General features: G+C 31.5%; 1 protein-coding gene across 2 annotated transcripts in view; it reads left to right on the plus strand.

Moving 5' to 3' along the window:
• Positions 1-17,958, plus strand: part of LOC127280556 (uncharacterized) — a 37,868-nt gene extending 19,910 nt beyond the window's left edge. The window contains exons 1-4 of one of the 2 annotated variants that reach the window (XM_051303610.1): positions 5,477-6,107; positions 11,156-11,339; positions 11,971-12,090; positions 12,654-17,958. In XM_051303610.1, coding sequence (XP_051159567.1) covers positions 6,077-6,107; positions 11,156-11,339; positions 11,971-12,090; positions 12,654-14,466 — 2,148 coding nt within the window. In that variant the 5' untranslated portion in view covers positions 5,477-6,076 and the 3' untranslated portion in view covers positions 14,467-17,958. Of the gene's footprint in view, positions 1-5,476; positions 6,108-11,155; positions 11,340-11,970; positions 12,091-12,653 lie in introns of those variants that run through there. The other variant, XM_051303611.1, reaches the window with a different exon arrangement.
• The last annotated feature ends 6,943 nt before the right edge of the window (positions 17,959-24,901 follow it).

Here is a 24,901-nt window from a genome sequence, read left to right on the forward strand (position 1 = left end):
CTTTAGTCTTACATTTAAAGACAAATAATAATTAAATCAATATTTTTCAAATTTAATTTCATTTTTTTAAAATTATTTGATCATTTAGGATTTGATACAATAATTTAATTATTTTAATTCAGTAATTAGTTATATTAAAGTATGTTTACTGCTAGTAAATTTTCAAAAAATATATCATATATTGAGATTCGGTTTAAAAATTTTAATACCGTGACAATATTTTGGAGATTATTGCTACTATACTGCTATTGCGCAGCTGAACATTGCGCGAAACACTATTGCGCATTGGTACATTGCGTACAATGCTACTGCGCATTGGTACGTTGCGCACAACTCTTCTGCGCATTGGTACGTTGCGCACAACGATACTACGCATTGGTACACTGCGCATAATTTTTCAGCGCATTAGTACACTGCGCACAATGCTACTGCGCAATGCAAACTGGTTAGTAAATCATTAAATAGATTCAAATAATTCAAATAAAATGAAAAATTTTGAATTCTGTGAAAAATAATACAACACATTATATGTAAATATATGTGATAAGTAAAATCGATAATAATTGTGTATAAATATCGAATCTGAAGAGGTGCGATAAAGTCAATATCCACGAGTGGAAAGTGTATAGTTGTTGACATATCGCTGCCAGGTATTGGGACACGACAAGTGGGCGGGTTGGCTTAACCTATAAGGAATATAATGCGAGTACGCCTCCACATTCCGCGCCACTCGAGGCACGTAAAATCACCGATATTACCTATGAAATAACAGCTGCCACAAGGAATACATGTCGCGCACTTTATTCAATAAATACCATATATACATACAATTAATGTATTCGAAGAAAAATATATATAATCTTTGATTTCTATTTAAGAATATAATTATCCAATTTATAGAACTTTATATTAATATATTTTAATAATATATAGTAGTTTTTAAAAACAATTTTATAAATTAAAAAAATATTTAAAGATTGTATTGTATAACAGTATGAATTGTATTTTTGCAAAATAGACAATTTTTAGTTTATTGAAATATCAATTTTCTTTTTTGAGGCAAAAAAAAGGTGATACAGACTTTTGTTTGAATCGTTGCCCCTTTTAAAAGACATTGAATATCAGACCAAAAAATCATTACACCCACGCTTAAAACTTCAATGCGATGAAACCGGATACTATCTCTTGTTCCATTCATGTTAAAAAATATTTTCAACCTCGGATTATATATACATATATATATACACTGCGAAAAAATGTTACCTTTTTTGGAATATTTGAATTTTTTTTATTTAAATTTATTTTTTTTTTACTTGTGTCACGTCCTCGCGACATTATGTCTACAAATTATCGACCTGTGGCATGACAAACCCCTATTTTTCACACGTGCCACAAGCCCTCTCGATTCTGTTAAAAATAATTATACTAAGATGACCAAATATGGTATTGTAATCGCGTGATTCTGGCCAACCCCTTGCTAAAAAATATTGATCCTAACTTTATTGATTAGTTTTCTACTATATAAACCATACATTTACGAGGAACAAGTCAGTTTTTATTTGGGTGTCACTATCATCGGTTCCTCTTCAAGAAAATTCAAATTCTTCCTCTGCAAGAAAGTTCTTTCATCAATTGTCAACCCTCAAATAAAACTCCTGCTCAGAGGGAGCAGTATTAACTCTTAGTCAAGAAAAGTTATTCAAGTTCAACGCCAATCGCCAGCCTTTACTCTTTTTGAATCTTCGCCAGCTTTGGACCAGTTTTGCTCTTTTTGGTCTTCATCAGACTTGAGCCAGTTTTACTCCATTGGGATCTCCGCCAGCTTTGAGCCACTTTTACTCTATTTGGATCTTCCCAGCTTTGAGGCAGTTTTTCTTTGAACTTTCGACAACCTTGAGCCATTCCTCCGCCAATATTGGGGTTTGTCGACTTGAGCCATTTTTGCGCCAACTTTTGGTTATCATAACCTATTTCTAGTTTCCTGACAATTTTGGGGTTTATCAGGCTTGGATCAGCAAGTTACCAATCTTGGTCCGTTCCCCAACCAATTGATTTCAGGAGTAACAAAATTACATTTTAAAATTAAAGTAAGTCATTCTAATTTATATTTTTGCTTTGGAAATTTTAATTCCGAGTTCTAAGTTTTTGATTCTGCTTTTACTGAGATATCAAATATTTGAACAAAATCAACCTGCCAGTTTCTACGAGAGACATTTGTAAAAATAAACGAACCTTTGGTTCATCTACAAAAGCAGTTGGTTTGCTCCTTGACCTTGAGTTTAAGATTATTATGTAATTTGAAATTTTATGATTTTGACGCTGTTTTGAGGTTATTTTGTGATCTGACCTTATTCCAACTTTGGGCTTTGTCACATAACCTAATATGGTTGAATCTAACTTAGCTCAACCTGTCTTCAATTTACTACAAACTAGTTTAACCTCAATCTAACCTAATCTAACATTATCTAGACTAATCTAACATAACCTCAAACTTGTTTGAATTATCCTAATCTAACCTCAAACTGGTTTAAATTATCCTAATCTAACCTCAACCTAATCTTATCAATTCTAACCTAACCTAACTTATTTCTATCAAAATCCCCCGAAAAAAGTGTAAATCGATTTATTTTTTCTTTTGGTATCTTTTAACAAAAATAAAAGAATGTACATTCCTCCTTTTTCTGAGAAGTTTCCAAATGTTATCAGTAATCGTCTATAAGTTTCTCCGAGTGTTTTATCCAGTATATATATATATATATATATATATATACAAAGACGATGAGCAGTTGCGGCAAGATACGTACATACTTTTTTTTAAAACATTTAATTCTGTATGGCACGCTATCGCTTTTGCCGGGTTAATGAGCCTTGAAAGCTTGCCGCGCGCACACACAGCGACTTTAGGTTTCCCACAGTAGCACAGGATGACGTGCAATCCAGGCCTTTTGCCGCGGATAATGTCCGCCTCGTAACCTGCACGATTTATCGCACTCAAACACACATATACATATATATATATGTGTGTGTGTGTATTTCAATGTAATAGTCAGGTACACCAAATGCCGAAAATCACGTTCTCGCGCACGGATAAGAACCCTAAATTGCTGCCATATCTGTGAGATATCGAAAGAAGTGTCCTCTCGGCGTCGCTTAAGTGGAATCCTAATTGTTAGCCAAAAAATTTATGTCCAAGAACAGTTTAAAGTTATATATATTAAATAAAACATTTTTTTTATACTCTTTTTTTTTAAAGTACAGTAGAATTTCCAAACATATTTTTTGAGAAAGATGCGATGCAATTGTTCTGCGCATCTGCTTGCGCAAACTAGTTCTTTGAGTCGTCATAACCTAAAAAAAAAAATGAGTCGGATTGGTGGCGCCACTTTCGATGTTGTTTGACTCATTTTGAACTGCGAGAGAATTACATATAATTTAAAATTATTGGAAGAACATTAAAAAAAAGATACAGCGGTCCACCAGACCCGGAAAAGTATTAAATGTCCTTTTTTTGGCATCTAGCAGTTTAAAAAATCAAAAATTTTTGGGATCTTGTACATTTTTGGTTTTATAATATTATTTAAAAAATGTGACTCTTGTTCTATATATATTAAACCGATATATACTTTTTGACAGAGAGAAGTTGAGTAAATCGTTATTCACTCTACGAATAGAAGCTTCGTAACTGTCTAGAATTAGGGAAATATTTCGGATATTTTTAGTGTTGAAACACACGCAGTAAAAGAGGATCTGTTAGCCAGCCAAAATACGGAATATTACCTTCTATTATTTACAGAAAACCCAGACATAAACATCTATCACCCACATACGTTTTTAGGAAATCGTTCTATAAATGTACAATATTTCAGTATATAATAAATAGAACAGAAAAAAATCTATTATTATCGTTATGATGATTATAATGTTGGTCATCAATAATAATAATAATAATAACAATAATAATAATTACAATTTTTTTAAAATATTTTAAACTGAATTAAAAATTTTTTAGAGGTATAAAACAGAAATTACTTTTTATGGAAATAATTTTATTCTCTATTTTTGGTGGGATCAGTAACACGATCTCACGATTGTATTCGATCACGATTTCGATGCACGATCGTATCGATACCTTGGTTGGTGAAAAAAAAAAAAAATTTGGCCAAGATCAGAAGCGTGAGCGTTAACTGGTCACGTGCAATGGATATAAGAAGGAATGTTTGCCAGAAAATATTTGCTCAATTTAGTTTAGTTTATTTTTTTTTTTTTTTGGTTAATTCATTGTAAATTTGAAACAAAATCTGTTAAAGTAAAAAAATCCAATTTATAAATTTTTTGATTTAAATTTTCGTTTAAACTGCTAATTGTTAAAAAAAGTATACGTTTAGCGTTAAAACAATAATTGCAGGTTATGTTGACTATGAAAGAACTAGTTGCGCAGGCAGATGCGCAGAAGTTACTTATACATATAAGAATTTACTACGGTCTGAGAGACCGCTATGGTAGTTTAAAGGTAAAAATTGTGAAAATTAATAAAGGAAATTTATATTTTTCATTTAAAAAAGAAAACAGTTGCTTAAAATAAAAAATTAATTACTGTAACTAAAAGGGTATAAAATTCAGTGACTTATATTTGAATTCTTTGAAATTTGTACTAAACTAAAAATTGAAAAAGTAGGGAATAATTGAAGGAAAAAATAAAACTTAAAGTCAGTAGAGTTTGTTGCGCGCGTCTCAAACACGTTTGTCGATTCTTGGTTTGGTTGGCGCGGGGTTAAATATATACCTTTGTGGGTCTGTTGCTTTCATAAGAACAAGACAGAGTCAAGTCAAGAAAGAACAAGAAAAACCAGGGCTGGTTTAAAGGACATATTAAAGCCTTCATTATTATAAAAAAAAAACGTCAATGAATTTAAAAAATTACTTTTTATATTAAAATTTTCCGTAACTTATTCTGAAAATCGTATTAATATAAGAAAATCACATTACTAAATTAATTCATAATCGCTAATAATGATGCTTTTATTACAAACTATCGATTTTAATTTAAAACTATATAATTTGGCATCTCTTCAAAATTAAATTTTTTGCATTAAATAAGTAAAACATTGTCAAGTCAATTCTGGCATTTAAAATATAAAATACATTTTGTTGAAATGAGTTAAAATTTTCGGGATTTATTACTCTCATATAGGATAATAATTTATCAAAATTTCAAGTGAAAATAATAATTACAACAATAAATTAAATAGAATTAAATTTGAAATAAAATTCGTTGCGGTGATATATTTATTATTATATTTATAAGGTTAATGAATTTGTTTCATCTTCTTCTAAATCCGAGCCTGTCAGAGTTTGCTATTAGGGAACATCTTCTGGTGGCACACTGCTAACGGCCCGATATGGAGCAATCTCAGATTTCCATCCGCCCAAATCGAGAATATACGCCCGCGCCCCCGCTCACACCTCACGCGCTGAGAACACTCTCTCGGATGCTGGGGTTGGTGATTCTTGCTTGGCACGCGAGTTACAGTGCCAAAACTGCTTCAATACAGTCCACTGTATATTCCGTATCCCTTTTTTTTCTATCTTTTTGTCCCCCTCCCCCTCTCTCTCTCTTTCTCTCTCTCTTTTTCTCTCTTCATCGAACCACTTATCATCTTCCATCCCCCCCTTCATCTGTCTCTCTCTCTTTCTCTCTCTATCCTTCTTCTCGGCTCTTTTCTCACAACGTTCCAATATAGCGAAGCACGTGCCTCCCTCAAAAGTCTTCTTTCATTTATTCCGAAACCATCTTCACTACAACAATTTCCTCATAGTGACAAAGTCTCCAAAAAAAAAATTTTGTGTAGTACTATGTTTTATTATTTTATTTTTTATTATATTATTTTTTACTACTGATATTTGTGTTCAATTATAAATTTTATAATGTGAAAATGAAAAAAATGGTGATACTGTTTTTTACGTGTCTTAACTTTTGTGATTAAATAAAAAAAAAAGAAAGAAGAAGAAAGTGAAAAGTGGATATTTTGTTTTTACTGTTCTTCGTTAAAAATTGATAGTGATAATTCCATTTTACATGGTGCCCGAATCTACTTTTCCCATTTCAGGTGAGATTTGTGTTAAATTTTTTTTTTTTGCGAGAACCCCAAAATTCTTTTGCTAAATGCTTCTTTTACAGTCGAATTAGATATTTTTTAAATTTATTATTTTTTTTCAAATCATAAACGTGTATTACAAAAATGTTTTTTTAATGTTCCTCTTTAATATTTTAAAATTTCAAAATTGGTTACTTGACTATTATCAAATAAATATTTACTTGAACCAAATAATTTTTATATGAACTAAAAATATTTCTTTATTTAAAACAAATACCATTGATTCAATTAAAACTTATTTTGTTCAAGTAAATATTTCTTTGCTAATAATCAAGTAACCGATTATTTGAATTAAATACATTTTTTTTCAGTGTATTTATTTTAAAAATTAGAAACATTTAAAATTTATTTTTAGTACAAAACGTTTAAGATTATCAAAAATTTCTTTAATGTTACTAGCGAAATATTTGAGGAACTATAGTAGGATTTTTTTGCAACTATAATAATAATAACAATAATAATGATAACAATAATAATAATAATAATAATAATAATAATAAATAATTACAGTAATAGGTATAATAATAATATATATTGTAATTATGTATTCATTGTATCCTTGAACTAAGATTATCCCACCGCTGCCACCATTTTGCCTATACCATTGAACTTGAACATTTTTATTAAATACACTTGCCTCTAATTAATTTTAATCATCTCCAAGAAAATTTATTCTAAATTTAAGAAAATAATCTTATTTTCTAATTGAGAATATAATCAATGTATTTTATTCTTATATCAAAAATAAAATAATTTTGAATTCAATTTTCAATTTTGTTGAAGTACTTAATAATGACGATGTTTGATAGTGATTATAATAATAATAATCCTGAACAATAATATATAATATATTATAAAAATATAATATAATATAACAATCTAAAAAGGCTAATGAAATAATAAAAATAATGATTAATATCGATCGGTTAATTGATTACGAAATGATATAGTCATTCTTGGACCTTAGTCTTATCTTAGGACTTATCCTTCATCTTTTCGTCTATGTCTAAATGTGGCCCCTGTCGTGTATATATGCAAGAGAGCAACATTTGAAATGCCAGTGCGAGACATTATGAATATTCATTGGCATTCGATTTCGACATTAAAGTGTCATTCGTATCGAGATACTTAGATCAAATGGAATGGGTTTCCTGTTCTTTTGAACCTGACGATCGTATAAATATATATATATATATATATATAGTTATAGTAGGTCTCCCTTAATTGGCTCACTTGGTTGGTCCAATTATTTATGGTCTATACGTGGGCATCCAACTTTGCCGCATGTAATTTTCACTCGCTCGCGCTCAAGATGACAGTTCAATTATCAGATTATTTTACCGATTTATGTATAATTGCATCGGTGATTTAGCGTATGTAACATCATTTTTTTTTATATATTTTTATGCCTACATAACTTTTTTTCAGTATCACAAATTAACAATACTATTTATTGCCCAAACAATCCCCTTTCGCGACATGTATATTCTTTTGTTTTATATTATACGAGCTATTAATTACCACATAAATCGTAACTGAGATGAGAGGAAGAGAATATTTAAAAAATTAATTAATAGTGACATTTATCATTCCCACCGCTGTCACCAATAGAGAAATATTTTTGTTTTTAATATCGAAAATTTTTAATTTGGGATACAATTTTTAAAGTTTCAGTTTGAAACATTGATGTTATCACTGATATCAATTTTTTTCTAATTTTAGTTTTGAATAAATTATAACTTAATTTAGTTATAATACTGACGCGCCGATCCCACCGCTGTCACCTTTTTTTTCTAAATTTATATTTTAGATACTCTGGAGCATTTGAAAGTCTTTTTAATACAGATTGTAATTTAATTATGTTTATCCCACCGCTGTCACAATTCAAAAAAAAAAAATTAATAAGAATATAATTTAAATAGAAAAAAAAATTTTGCTTTTTAATATACCCCTTTTTTAATTAAGAATATATTATATTTTGGAGATAGATCAAAAACAAGAGCCAAAGATGGTTTTAAAAAAGAAAAAAAAGAAGGACGCGATTCAAAATATATTGGCTCGCACATAATTCCAAATATGGAGTGAGAAATTTGAGAGAACCTAAAATAGTGGCAGAGCGCCAAGCAAACCTAAAAATAGCTAAAAAATAAATTTCTGTTACGCGCGCCTGCATCATTCTATAAGCGGTCTTCAATGAATCGGGCCACCTCCCTCGCTCTCTTATAATAATAATTATACACCGGCCGGTATGTCGCGTTGCTTTTTATAAACCGTCCAATGTCGTTCAAAACAAGTAAAATATCGCTCTTCTGGCAAAAAAAAAATAAAAATAAAGAAACATTTTTATTTCCCTCATTTTTTCCTCTTTTCAAAGTTCATAATACTTTAAACAGCACTTGAAAGAGGTTTTAATTTTCTTGCCAAGAAATTAAAAATCATAAAATCAAATAAAAAAAAAAAAATACAAGAAAAAAAACGAAAGAAAAAAAAAATACAAAACTAAGTCAATTTTCTCAATACAAATATGCATATTTATGTAAAACTACAAGAATGAGAATTACTATTATAAATCATTTTGAAAGTGTATGCAAGCACTTGTATATATATATTATTATATATGCGTAACCGTAAATTACACCATTGCCGTAAATCGAGTTAAGTGGCACAGCCACTCTTCAGTCAATTACGAGCAGATGAGTACAAACGAAAACCGATGATTTCTGTAGCTTCAAAAATGATATAAACCCATAATTAAGACTTAAAGAAAAAAAAAATGCCATTCACCTCTCATCGTTTCTTTCAATAACAAATAAACTCTTAATTACATCCAAAAATTTATTTCTCATTAAAAATCAAATATGAATTTTATTTTTTTCGTTCTTTGAAAAATTTCTATTTTCATTTTGATAATAAACCCCCACAGCACCGAAACTTTCCTAAAGATTTATTTGAAATGTTCGGAATATTTAATTGCAATGTTTAGTGAAAATTGTGTAAAGATTTGAATGTCCCACTTTACACAATTTTCATTAAACATTGCAATTAAATATTCCGAACATTTCAAATAAATCTTTAGGAAAGTTTCGGTGCTGTGGGAGAAGTTTAACAAAATTTATATGCTATTAATATTTTTAGATTGTTATTGAGTTTTTTTTTTTTTTGTTAAATTTTTTTAATTATTCATCATCACAGTAGTGAAACATTTTTTTTTTCTAAACGACGCGCATTTATTTTTGTCTCGTAATATTTCAAAATATTTTTTTTTGAAGGTTAGGTTGAACCACACAACAGTTGGGAAACAATTCACACATTAAAGGCCAATGCACAATTGTCACGAAATAGTAAAGGACAGAGATATATATTTTCCGTATCACTAGAAAAACAAATACATTTATTAATATCAAAAAAAAATTAATGAAAATAAATACAATAATAATAATAATAATAATAATAATAGAAATATTTAAATTACCTTCTAATAAAGTTGTTTACTGTTTTTCACATCTCAGGAGAGATTCTTGAAAAATTTCCATATATATATATCCACATTGTTTTCACATTTTTTTTTAGAAATTCTAAAACTCGGTAAGATTTTATCGGAATGGCAAACTGTCTATTATTATTGTGTTTGGTTTGAAACTCAATTCTATTGTTTGCAAAAATTGAAGCCATTTAAGTTGAGATGAGACTCCTTCTTTATTGTGACAATGAATTTGTTGGAATCCTTGAGGTGATTCGATCCCTTTATAAGGGCAAGGAATTGGTGTTGAATGACTTCTCTTCGTTGAGAGAGCGATGTAACGATTCTCCAGCATTTCAGCTGTATATAAGAGAGAGAGAGAGAGAGAAGTCCAAAGAGAGCGGGTTTTAAGGGAAAAGATCTTGAAATGCGATTTGCAGTTGACACGTGACAGTGTTAGACGGTCAAATGCCGCTTCGATCTTTGGAAATTCGATTGAAAATACCAAATATGGAATAGGAATTGCGGGTGTATTGTACTTCAATGATGTCGATGTGTCTAGAAAGAATTCCGTTTCAATTACCATGCGATAAGATATAGGAATTATCAGAATTCTCCTCAAAAAGATTCCGAGGGAATTTTTTATACAATTTCTGATGATTTGCTAAATCCAACGTAAAATTTTAATTCAAAATAGCAGTTTTATAAATCAAAAACCATAATTAGTTGTTATTTCTCCTCAATTGGAATGTTTTTTTAACTAAAAAAAAAAATTCTTACCATCACAAAAACAGGAAATTCTTATCTACCTTAATATTTATGAAATTCCACATTTAATTGTCTCACTTTAGATGTTGGGTTAGAAAAAACAAAAATACAATTCTAATGAAAGTCACCACCCAATATGAAAAAAGCAGTTTTATATATTCATTTCCTGATGTTGTATCGATATTGATGACGAGGATAAAGTCCATAAACGATATATAGACATTACTTATTGTATAGGGTATATATAACTGTGATTGCGGCGGCGCGGCGCTTATTGTTTGTGATTTTCTTGATAAAAGTGTCTTATGGTGAGTAAAGCGCGCGCGACGACGGCATATCAAAAACTTTGAGGAATGTCGTTCGATTCATGTAGTAGAACTCTTTGCGAACAAGGAGCAAACGTTGTCGCGACGAGAAGAATACAGCCAAGTGGAATTACAATGGCAACTGCTGCGTGGCAATCTACACCGCTTCGCCTTGTCACTCGCCACATATAACCAGAAACTGGTCTCTAAGGGATTCTTTTTTCTTATGTCCATAGAATTCTCGCGTGCGTACGACATGTTACATCCTAAGGGCCGCTTTACACACATACATATACATCCAATCACCTCAAAGCCACACTAGAAAATTGTCTCTTGAGAAATGTCTGTATTATGCAGCACTTTCTTCCAACTCAAATTATGGATTATTATTAAAAAAAAATACTTTTTCAATGAATAATTTTGGTAACCAAAAGGATTTATCTATTTTTTTTTTGTTTTTGTTTCAGGGGGCATTATGCAGACTGAGGAAGTCGCGCCCCGTGCACAATCAACGGGGCTAGAAGGCTCCCTGACAGATACGCTGCCTTTTCAACATTCATTGCATCATAAAATTCCTCCACTTGTACACATGGCTGTTAAACAGGAACCACAAGAGGAAGAAGAACGGGGACGTGAATCCAATAATTTAGGGTAAAAAAAAAAATATTCTAAAAAGTCATTTCAATTTTTGTTTCGCGGTCCTAAATTCCTGACATTTAATCGAGTAGAATTCAGGTAGTTCATTAAAGATTGCAAAGGAATGAATAACTCTCGATATATATATATATATATATATAATACAAAAGCAGTCGGCAGGAAGATGAAGAAAGAAGAAGAAGAAAAAGAAACAAGACGTGCGCATTCGTCGACTCATGCAAGACCGCGTGCCCTCGAATTTTTACCAAGTCGGAAATTCCGCATCGTAGTTTTGTTGGGGGAATATTAATTTTGCAATCTGTTTTCTTTTTTCCTCTATACTGAGAAGATTCATTTTCGTGCTTGGAATGTGTATCAAGGTTTTAAATTCGAGATAGAAGAAGAATTAAAAAACATTCTAAGATGCAAGAAATGTCGTTTAGTAGAAAAAAAAAGAATAATTATGCGACTCTCGAGGGGAAATACCTATCTGTCAATATTTTTTTTAATTTAATTATTCATTATCTAGTATGAAAAACTTTTTCTTGACGGTTCCTCTTGTATACCCCTTCTTCTCATATCTAAAATAAAACAGTTAATATAAATTTGAATTCAAAATTAAGTAATGTTTAATAACTTTTTACAGACCCGAATTGGAGACATCATTCTCTGGTGATGTTAATCATCAACTACAGGGCAATCAGCAGGTGCACGATGTCAGTACAGGACAATCGCCTCAGGACAATTCCAACAGAGCTAGGCCCAGGTTAATATTCTTATGATTTATTGTAATTTATTCACATCCTTCTTTTATTAGAGTAAAATGCAATATTCTTCAGTTTTTTCTTAACAAATATCCGGGGCAAAAGAAAAATAATTTATTATCTCCGCTTGAAGTTGGATTTTCGATATTTGAAAAAATGGAAGTTACTTTCCACGATTCATTGACGAATTATTATGTCGCTCCGATAATGAGGACCGATTGCGATATTTTGTATATATAGTCAATTGCTAATCAGACCGATAGAACTGGTTCGGCAAGATCAGTTTATTGATCAACGCGATGAAATGCCGCGAGACGATTAACCGTTATATTGAATTTCATTAAATTTGTCCCGAGAGCAGTGGAGGGAAGTAGTACTGCCCACGGTTGAAGGTGTTATTTTGCATTATAAATTGCAATTAAGGAGTGGCTGGAATGCAGTAATAGACAACTCCGATTCAAATGGAACTCAGTTATTATTTTTCCGACACCTATAATACGTTTTAATTTTCAATTCTATTATCGACAATATAATCTTTAAGGATACAATTTTTATTATGTTACAGTCGAGGTCGCAGAAAGTCAAGGTGGAAGCTTAAATTTCATCATCAAGCACTGCCACCAGAGTATTTGGATCATTATGAAGCAGCATTAGCTCAAGAAGCGTTAAATTCATCACCGACATCAGTTTCGGAGACTTCGCCTAGTCCGGCTCCAACTACTTCCACTTCGACCCCAAGCCCCATTTCTGATGTTCATGGATGGCTTCAAAGAATAGCGGCAATGCAACAGGAACTTTGTCCTCCACTGCCACCGAGTCCACAGCCAAATAATAATTTTGGAAATTCTAGAAGATCAGTGATAACATCCTCTTCTCAGCCTTATGGAAATCATCAGCAGTCGCAACCTACTCCAAGACCACCAATGAAATATTCCGATCTTCCCTACATGGGGGAAATTACTCTTGACAATAGCAAACCCAGAAGAGGTAGAAAGCCGAAGAAAGCAGACATCTGTCATCTTATATACAAAAATTATGGGACCATTTTACCGGGAACACCAGGACGGGAGGAAATAAAAGCACCTAGAGAGAAGCTTGATAAAGATGCTCATATTCCGTTTCAACGAACTGATATACAAAATAGAATCAGTAGTCTTTTAGAAAAGAGGCTTACACAGGAATCACGTAGGAGTCTTGGTTTAGATTCTTTAAAGGAACAGGACGAACCACTAAATCTTTGTGTACGGGATTTAAATCAATTAAAAATACGACTACTGAGGAAACATGGTAATGTCTACGAGTCCGGTCAGCTAAAAAGTGAGGCCTCTAGTGACAATGAAGATATCGAATGTCTAGGCGCTTCATACGATCCCATTAGACAAGAAACCAATAACAATGTCGTCAACAATAATAATGACCCAACGAATCCTAATCCTGGTTTTGTCTACTGGCCAAACGCTGGTGTCTTCATTCATCCCATGGCTCTTCAATCACAATTTCTCTACTATCAAAAAATGGCACAAAACGAAAAGAACTCACCTAAACCGGATACTTCACCAAAAGAACAGAAAATTGTCCCCAAATCATTGTACTCAATGTTGGATAATAATAATCCCACTCCAGTACCTTCGCCATCAACTCCAACGTCAACCCCATCGCCAGTGTCTCCTCGACCAAAAAGAAATGCCCCATCGTCAAATCCAGCTCAACCGACAAAACGAAAAAGATCAGCAATTTTCATTCCACCGATGCCAACCGAAAACAATAATAATCCAACCACTGAGGTTAGTATTTGTAAATTTAAATTCACCGGTGGTGCTAAACCAACACTCCAAGAGAAAAAAAGTCTCTCCGTTGATGCTGGTGGAAATTTTAGATACTATAGTGGAACTGGTGATAAAAGTATGAGGGGTTATGAATTCTTTCCAAGAGAAGCTCTTCAACAGCCAGCAGGACAAGCTGGATCATCAACTGGAGCATTTTTAAATGCTGCAGCCGAGAGAATTACAACTCCCACATGTCCAAGATCACCCACTCTTGACGATGGTCGAAGAAAGAGAAAAACAAGAAAATCCATTCAAAGAGAAAAACTCGAACAAACCTTCAAGGAAAAGGGCTTTTTAATACAAACCCAACAATTAGAATCGGCTGAAGGTGCAACTTATTGTAAATTTCGTCAGTTGAGAAAATTTACAAGATATCTTTTTCGAAGTTGGAAAGACTATCTTCCGGGTAATGTGCGCGAATTAACTGGCGGTGAAGAGGTTAATCACGATGCCGATGAAAGTGATCCCACCACAGCTAGTTCACCAAGTCCTCATTCAATAGTGGAAATTCCACCGGGTCTTCTTGAGGAAACAAGAACTCTCAGTTCGTAAGACTGTAATTTGACAAAAACAATGTTTTAGAATCGACTAGAAAAAAGATTTATCGAAAAAAAAAATTGGAAAATGATCGCTTTTTTCCAATGCTGCCCATATTTCTTATCTCTTACTCTTTTAGATAAATCCACGTTTGTCCCTTTTTTCCTCCCATGTTTCTCTGATCTCATTTTCTTCTTTTTTGAACTTCTTACCTTGACGTCCTTCGTTTTAATCCCTCCATTCGACCATCTCATATATTTCTTGTATGCATCACTTCTACTTTTTTCTGTTCCTTCACGACTCCTATAACTCCTCCCCCTTGAACATTAATATACTTTTCGTTCCAAGGCTCTCTTTCTCTTAAATCTTGAACTTTTTCCATCACTCTTTTACATAAAGTGACTGCAAGTTATTTTAGCGGCAAAAATTTCACAAATTTATTGATTTAAATGGATTTCAAGTGAAATTCCACAACAATTTATGAAGAAAAGAAATAACGACCGGAAGTGTTGTACGATTTCTCGTGATTGTGAGTTTCTCCGCGACATGGTTTTTTTTCACGTGTGTCTCATTTTTTTTTCTTTAATTATAAGACGCAGGGAAAAAAAATTTTTGAAAAGTAAAGCAAAAAAATAGAAACACAAATTTAATAAGCGTCGGTTAGTGGATTAAAAGTCAATTGATTGAGTTATAAGAGGCGATCATGATCATCATTGTTTGCAATGAATGAGTGCGAGTGAGTTCCAAGAATGGATTCTATGATCCGGTGTAAAACGCTTGGCGACTCGTGTTCAGCTTTTATTTGTGCTAGGAAGAGTGTCGTGCGAGAGAAAATTGCTCAATCTATACACTATATACTATGTTCTCTGCGACTTTCTGTTCAACCTGTCGTATGCGGTATGTCAATTAAACAGTCAACGATTCTACAATGTTTCTATAAAATCAATACATATATATATAGCTTTATAACTTGCCTTAGAGAAAAATGAAGAAAGATATTTTACTAAAAAATTACTTCTTTTTTAAGATATTTATTTTAATTCTTTTTTTTAAAAAAAGGTGGTTCTGAAACTGAATTTTGGTAATTAAAAGTTTTAGAAATATTTGAAAAGATTTTATGGGAAAAGTGTCATTTAAAAAAATTAAAATTTTACTACTGGAAGTTAATGAAAAACTATTCTATAAATGCTAAATTTTTTTTTAATTATTCATCATCTTAGCATGAAAAAACTTTTCCATCTTACTTACCTTTGACTTCTTCAGTATAATTAGTGGTTTTTAGTTTTTTTTTAATTATTCATCATCTAATATGAAAATACTTTTACGGTTTCCTTACCTTCATCATCATCCTGTTAATTATTTTTGGTCTAATTTGGTTTTAGCCCTAATTCTGACAATTATTTTTAATTATTCATCATCTAATATGAAAATACTTTTCTACTTCCCTTACCTTTATTCTCGTCCCGTTCAGAATTTTCAGTATAATTTGGTTTCAGCACTGATTCTGACAATTATTTTGAATTATTCATCATATAATATGAAAATACTTTTCCACTTTCCTTACCTTTATCCTCGTCCCATTGTTGGTATGGTAGATTTCTATGTCGGTAATTTTTTATATTAGCATTTTCACTGCAAAAAGAAGTATCTTATTTTGAGATGTTTTGGTCGCCATTTTAAGATGTTTTTTACAACTTGCTTCTAAGTTATCAAAAACATATTAAAATGCATTAGTTTCTTAAGATGTAAGATGAATAGGAAGATGCTTTTGGTAATTGGCTTCCAATGTGTCTTATAATAAGATACATCTTTTTGCAGTGTTGGAAAAAAATTTCTTTACCATCAGTCGGTAAGATAGATTTCTAGGTCGGTAATTTTTTATTTTTCAAAATTTTTTACGTTAATTTTTTTTAACCATCTACAGTGAAACCCACGTATATCGGATTTCAAGGGACCGGAAAAATATCCGGTTTAAGCGAGAATTCGAATAATGCGGGTCCGATGTACGTGTTTCACTGTATTTTTAGTCTTATTTTGGTTTCAGTAATGATCCTGACAATTATTTTTAATTATTCATCATCTAATATGAAAATACTTTTTCACCTTCCTTACCTTCATCTTCGTTGACTATTTTTCGTCTAATTCGGTTTCAGCACTGACCCTGCAAAAAAAGATTCGATTATCAATAAATGATAATTATAATCAAAAATTGTTACTGAGAATGTTTTTTTTTTTATCTATTTAATCGAATTATTAGACTGTCAATCATCTTTGCTATAAAGCAATTATTATAAAGCTAACAATTGCCAGATTTCTACGTGAAACAGTGATAATAATTATTTTTATACTGTAGATGATGTGTAATGATGAAATAACATTGAAATGTGAGAAGAGTTAGTGCAGGAAAAAATTTCCTTTAACAGAGAAAATAGGTGAGCATCTGTACCCACTCGAAGATAATAATAAAAATTGAATAATTTGCGTGACAATTATGATAAATATATGTATTTGCAAAAAAAAAAAAAATGGTATGGTGCTACTACTAATTAGGTTTTAGTGCATTTAAAAATACATTATACAAAGAACGCCTTATTCACACAAAGAATTAATGAAAGTGTATATAAATGAGAAAAATTCATGTCCTTGTCATCGATTAAATAATGAATCCTGTAAATTTGAATACATAGCTTTGTGCCAAAGATGGGAGACTGGAATGTAAATAGGGTGTAATATGAAGAGCGCAAGAATGTGTTCACCAAAGAGTGGTCGTGTCAGTCGGTCGAATTGATCAGCACCCACATTATATTGAAAAAAAAAAAATTTAAATTGTTAATTCGCGTCTTACTTTTTTTTTTTTTTTAAAAACACATTTAAATCTTAATCAACAAATGTGAGTAGCATCACTAACATTAGTCACATTTAAAAAAAAAAATTGTAAATAAAAAATTCCAATTCAAATAAGGATTTAAATGAAAAGAAAATTAAATTATTAAAAAAAATTTTTGAATCGACGGCACTTATTGGTGTATTGAGAAAAAGAGAGCGAGGGATTTGTGCATTTGTAAAATGAAGAGTGATAAAAATGTCATTGTTATCATATTTTTGTAAACTATATATACGTTATATTATTGTTATATAATAACGGAATCTAACGAAGTCTAGTCTTTATTTATATACTCTCATTACATCGGAGATTTTTTTTTTTTTTAATTTAATTGGCGGTTTAAAATTTTAGGAGCTTTATACAATAATCGTTATAAAAAAAATCAGCTGTACAAAATGTGCCATTTCATGCTTGCAAATGAAAAAAAAAAGGAAAAGCAAGAAACCGTCCGAACAAGACTCGTATTTTTCACGCTACACTACAAACATAAACACAAATAAATTGTATGTTATACAAATCGTCTTACACGAATGCTCATTGTACAGAGAGATCATTCTTTATATATATATAGCTTTTAATGAAGATGTACTGTTATATATTAAATATATGAAATATTGAACAAATTTTCAATTTTTTTCGTTCTATACTAACCTGACAATAAAAATTATTTTTCTTTTTTAAGTTGGAGAGAAAAAGAAACCTAACTAAATAAATTTAAATAAAAAAAAATTCATAAAACAAAAATTAGTATATAAGAGAAACTTTTTTTTAATTGACTGTAAATTTCTTTAGTCATTTGGAGTTAAATGAGTTTCTATTTGTCGAAAATAAATCTCTTTGGTCCTTGGGGCAGCAGCAAAAATAAAGCGATCCGCCGCGATTGCAAGTAGCGATATCGCTTGATGTGGTCAACTTGTGCATTCGGATCGGCAATCACGTCCAAAGGACAGGTATATGCGCATTGGTAAGAGTATAATGTATATATATATATATATATATGTATGTTTCTTACACATTTGAAGCCAAGGGTGGTCGAGCGAATCCAAAGTAATGAAAGGATATATACAAGTATCAAAAATGTGTGCGTTTATATACGTGCGTTAGAAGGGTCCCATTCATGCATACCCCCCATTCACGCATCTCCAGCTCACCTTGGAAACTTTTTTATTATCCTATATCCAACATCTTCGCGCAAACATTAAGTAGTTATCGTAGTTTCCGTTAAATTAGAAATAAATTTTGATGGTGAATTTTTACGCAATTATCTAAAATAGCTCTGAATCTGACAATTTTTTAAATTATTCATCATCTAATGTGAAAATACTTTTACGGTTTCCTTTCTCTCTAAATCTGAATTAGTAAAAATGTTTACAAATTTGAATTGGTGACTCACTTTTTGCTTCTGAATTAGTGAAATTTTACTAATTATCAGTAACTTTTAATTAGTAAAATTTAACTAATTCTAAAGCAAAAAGTGAGTCACTAATTCAAATTAGTAAACATTTTTACTAATTCAGATTTAGAGAGTACCTTCATCATCGTTCTGTTAATTATTTTTGGTCTAATTTGGTTTTAGCCCTAATTCTGACAATTATTTTTAATTATTCATCATCTAATATGAAAATACTTTTCTACTTCCCTACCTTATTATTTTCGTCCCGTTCACTATTTTTAGTCTAAATTGTTTTTACCACTGACCCTTAATTTTTTTTGAATTATTCATCATCTAATATGAAAATACTTTTCCACTTTCCTTACCTTCATCTCTTCGTCCACTCCACTATTTCTGGTCTAATTTGGTTTTAGCCCTAATTCTAACAATTATTTTTAATTATTCATCATCTGATATGGAAATACTTTTCCACTTTCCTTACCTTCATCTCTTCGTCCACTCCAATATTTTTGGTCTAATTTGGTTTTAGCCCTAATTCTGACAATTATTTTTAATTATTCATCATCTAATATGAAAATACTTTTCTACCTTCCTTACCTTTATCTTCGCACTGTTCACTATTTTTGGTCTAATTTGGTTTTAGTCCTGATCCTGACAATTTTTAAAAATTATTCATCATCTAATATGAAAATACTTTTACGGTTTCCTTACCTTCATCATCGTCCTGTTAATTATTTTTGGTCTAATTTGGTTTTAGCCATAATCCTGACAATTATTTTTAATTATTCATCATCTAATATGAAAATACGTTTCTAATTTCCCCTACCTTATTATTTTCGTCCCGTTCACTATTTTTAGTCTAAATTGTTTTTACCACTGACCCTTAATTTTTTTTAATTATTCATCATCTAATATGAAAATACTTTTTCACTTTCCTTACCTTCATCTCTTCGTCCACTCCACTAATTCTGGTCTAATTTGGTTTTAGCCATAATCCTGACAATTATTTTTAATTATTCATCATCTAATATGAAAATACTTTTCTATTTCCCCTACCTTATTATTTTCGTCCCGTTCACTATTTTTACTCTAAATTGTTTTTACCACTGACCTTTAATTTTTTTGAATTATTCATCATCTAATATGAAAATACTTTTCCACTTTCCTTACCTTCATCTCTTCGTCCACTCCACTAATTCTGGTCTAATTTGGTTTTAGCCCTAATTCTGACACTTATTTTTAATTATTCCTCATCTAATATGAAAATACTTTTCTACTTCCCTTACCTTTATTCTCGTCCCGTTCAGAATTTTCAGTATAATTTGGTTTCAGCAATGATTCTGACAATTATTTTTAATTATTCATCATCTAATATGAAAATACTTTTCTACCTTCCTTACCTTTATCTTCGTACTGTTCACTATTTTTGGTCTAATTTTGTTTCAGTCCTGATCCTGACAATTTTTTAAAATTATTCATCATCTAATATGAAAATGCTTTTACGGTTTCCTTACCTTCATCTCTTCGTCCACTCCACTAATTCTGGTCTAATTTGGTTTTAGCCCTAATTCTGACACTTATTTTTAATTATTCATCATCTAATATGAAAATACTTTTCTACTTCCCTTACCTTTATTCTCGTCCCGTTCAGAATTTTCAGTATAATTTGGTTTCAGCAATGATTCTGACAATTATTTTTAATTATTCATCATCTAATATGAAAATACTTTTCTACCTTCCTTACCTTTATCTTCGTACTGTTCACTATTTTTGGTCTAATTTTGTTTTAGTCCTGATCCTGACAATTTTTGTAAATTATTCATCATCTAATATGAATATACTTTTACGGTTTCCTTACCTTCATCATCGTCCTGTTAATTATTTTTGGTCTAATTTGGTTTTAGCCATAATCCTGACAATTATTTTTAATTATTCATCATCTAATATGAAAATACTTTTCTACTTCCCTTACCTTTATTCTCGCCCCGTTCAGAATTTTCAGTATAATTTGGTTTTAGTCATAATCCTGACAATTATTTTTAATTATTCATCATCTAGTATGAAAATACTTTTCTACCTTCCTTACCTTTATCTTCGCACTGTTCACCATTTTTGGTCTAATTTTGTTTTAGTCCTGATCCTGACAATTTTTTTAAATTATTCATCATCTAATATGAAAATACTTTTACGGTTTCCTTACCTTCATCATCGTCCTGTTAATTATTTTTGGTCTAATTTGGTTTTAGCCATAATCCTGACAATTATTTTTAATTATTCATCATCTAATATGAAAATACTTTTCTACTTCCCTTACCTTTATTCTCGTCCCGTTCAGAATTTTCAGTATAATTTGGTTTCAGCAATGATTCTGACAATTATTTTTAATTATTCATCATCTAATATGAAAATACTTTTCTACCTTCCTTACCTTTATCTTCGCACTATTCACTATTTTTGGTCTAATTTGGTTTTAGTCCTGATCCTGACAATTTTTTAAAATTATTCATCATCTAATATGAAAATACTTCTTCACCTTCCGTTCCTTCATCTTTGTTGACTATTTTTGGTCTAATTTGGTTTCAGCACTCACCCTGCAAAAAAAAAAAATTCATTATTAGTAAATGATAATTATTCAGCTCAGGATAATCCAGTGAATTCAACGTCAAGTGAATTAAAAATTTTCTTCATCACAGATCAACATAGTAGAATTGTAATAATTATTTTTTTCAACTCTATTGAAGAAGAGTTGTTCTTGTTAAGATGGTAGTGGTGGTGGTGGTGGTGGAGAGCGACAGTGCGAGAGTGATTTGCTGCGAAGTGAGCTTTATTTATCTTTGGCGGACTTTCTGAGAACAATTCTATTGTGCCCTTAAGAAGTATGTGCACGTGCGTGGCTCTCAATTGCTGGTCCATCGTGTGTAATCACGACGCCACAAATTAAATTCAAGACGACAGTTACTGCAGGTTGCCATTTTGAGGCGCGGTTATTCTACCTGAAGGAGAATAAAAGGTAGTAGTAGCATCAAGAGTTGCGCGTTGGTTATTAAATTTTTGCTCAACGTTCGTCTAACGCGCCCGTCCCTTCAGGGTCCTTCGTGGTCGCCAAAATTCCTCTTTTTTTCATCGACGTGGACCTCGAAATCGTGTTGGCCGTATTAGGAAACCTGTATAGTCATTGTGTGAGCGCCCTACGCTCTCAACGGACTTCGACTTTTGCAAGAAAAAAAAACTCGATGAGATGGTTACAATAAAAGAAAATTTTTTAGCAGCAGCAAAAGGGCCCTTGGCACTTTCACGGGGTCCTTTGGTTTCATATATATATATAATTGTCCAGATGTCCAGCTGCTTCTGAAGCCAATTCAATATTTCTTTATCCTTCTATGAATTATTGTATTGCTTCATCACATCTTGAAACTTGAGAAGAAGAAGAAGACAAAAGATTTTCATGCCATGATTATGAATATATTTTTGAAAATACTCTAAATCTGTAAAAAAAAAATTTTTTGTACCTCTCCATCCCTGGTTAAAATTTTAAGATAAAAATTTATATTATGGTAAATGTATAAGAGTCACAGGACACGTACAGCGGTTAAAACAGGCTCGCGGTTTGTATATATAGAGAGAAATGGCAAAAGCCAGTTTAGTGTGCGGTGAAGAAGGGAGGCCAGAAGGGTATCTCTCTGTAAAGCGAGGACAGGTTCGTTCGCGAAAAACTTCAATTTGTCTCGCGCGCGTTTGCGTATATCTACCAGGATCTGCCGACTATGGCTAATATGCATGTTGAGACGTTTATAAACGCAAGATATGTTCACGTTTCATCTGCACTCTCTTGGTAACGATATGAAAATAAGCACTTTATACTGCGGACCGGTAATCGATTCCCTTGTCGATATCATAGCTGGTTTCTCTTCATTTCAAAGATCCTTATATATATATATATACATTTTGCTGATCTTGATTCCCTTTATTGTGAAAGAGCATTTTCAGATTATCGCAAAAATACCATCGAACGAAATACTTTCAGATAAAAATTCTCCTGATGAATTTACAAGTTCTTTTTTATAAAAGGACGATAAAAATATATTTTTTTTACATTATTCCTTGAGAATATGAATATGTAATACAATAATGGATTTGCTATTTCACATGGTATTTTAGCTGTCATATGAAAGAAAATTTAATATTAAAATAGACAATGTTTAAAGTATTGTGTGGGTTGAAGAAGTACCACACGGGATTCATTATTCAAACTTGCTTACAGTTATGGCGTAAAACGCAATATTAAGAAACTAAACGTGAAAGGGTATGACGCAAAGCAATTTTTAGTAAACATATACATATAGGCATATAGTATAATTTCCTGGTAGAGAACGCTAATTTTAGAAATTAATTTATCGAAATTTTTTTTATGAACTTTATAGAAAGTGTTAAATCACTGTGTTTAATGGTCTGTATTTATTTGACTTAAATTTTGCATATATAGTAGTAAATTTAATATTTTATTGAAAAAAAAAGAAATTAATGAAAATAAATTTAAAATTATCTTAATTCGAATGTTTTGGAATTAAGAGGAAATATAATTAAAGATTCATGAATAACAGGCTTGAAAAGGGGGATTTTTGTTTTGGGATACACGCATACTTCGAATTAAAGTCGCGTCCCATTCTGACTCTTTTTCTCTTTTATTTTTCGTTTTCGTTGCAGCTGTCGGTTGAGAACAAGAAGTTCGACCAGCTGGGCATCAAGAGAGTAGAATCTGTGCAAAATCCCTGGAACTGTATATATATATATACCATCAAAGATCGATCTTCTCCCTAATTGATACCATTTTCGTCGCTATTGGACATTTATTTAAGAGACCATTTATAGAATTCGTGATTTAAAAAAAAAACTTTTTATTTTTCTAAAAACAAAATGATATATGATTTATAATTATTTAGAAAAATTTCGCGATATTATACAGTTAATACTAATTCAGAAGTGAAAAAAAAATATTTACAGTGAAACTCACGGATTTCAAGGGATCGGAAAAAAATCCGATGTAAGCGGGAATGCGAATTAAACAGGAAAATGAGGATATAATAAATTGCCGACATAGAAATTTACATTACCGACTGATGGCAAAACAGTTTTACTATCAGTCGGTAATGTAGATTTCTATGTCGGTAATTTTTATATAATCATTTTTCCTGTTTTCTCATCAGTCGGTAATGTAGATTTCTCTGTCGGCAATTTTTTTATCATCATTTCCCTGTTTTACCGTCAGACAGTAATGTAGATTTCTATGTTGGCAATTTTTTTTATATCATTTTTCTGTTTTACCATCAGTGGGTAAATTGATATTCTCTACCTTAGGGTAAAATATTAAAAAAATTATTCATCATCATAGCATGAAAATACTTTTTCCTCACAGTATCTAAAATTTCAGCATTATTTCTGGAATATTGAGGTAATATTACAAATATTGCTGCAAGTTTGATCATCTCTTTGCACAAAAAATTGAAATTATACTTAAAAAATAATTATTAAATTCTAATTTAATTTACAAAAACCAAAATTTATTTTGCAAAAAATAATTGATTGCAAAAAAAAAAATGGTAATTGCCAGAATTTGAATATACAAAAGAGAGAATATAGTGTGGTGAACAAGGTATAAAAAGTGGTATTAATTAAAAGAATGGCGCCACCGAAAAGGTACGCGCGGGTCTTGTTTTAAAAATCTTGTAACAAGAGACCGAGGGGGAATTGTAGGGGGAGAAAGCAAAGGAGATGAAGGAGGGGAGGGAGCGTATCCGGCGCGAGTATCCGATTAAGATGCACCTCGTTGCTGGCAATTATGCAATTCGTGCAATTAATCGTTAGCGACATTCCTCCTCGTTCATCGGCATCGATACACGTAGGATTTCGATACACATGTGCGCCGCCGCGCGCATTGAGTTCCTTGTTGTTCGTTCACGTGACTCTCGTCTTGAAGCAAAGTAAGAGAGAGAGAGAGAGAGAAACTGTGAGCAAGAACCCCTTCATGAATGAACCCCGGCTCGCGCGGTTCAACAAAAAGCTTTTTTTTTTAATCCCCCACGTCGACCGGTAAACTGGAATTGGCACAATGCAGACTGAATACATGATTATTTGTTTCTAGGCACGATATATACTATTCCGACGCCGTGTGGTAA

The sequence above is a fragment of the Leptopilina boulardi genome, unplaced genomic scaffold (assembly GCF_019393585.1).
Source record: "Leptopilina boulardi isolate dan_hultmark-lab unplaced genomic scaffold, ZJU_Lbou_2.1 LbouV2_248, whole genome shotgun sequence".
NCBI classification, from domain to species: Eukaryota; Metazoa; Arthropoda; class Insecta; order Hymenoptera; family Figitidae; genus Leptopilina; species Leptopilina boulardi.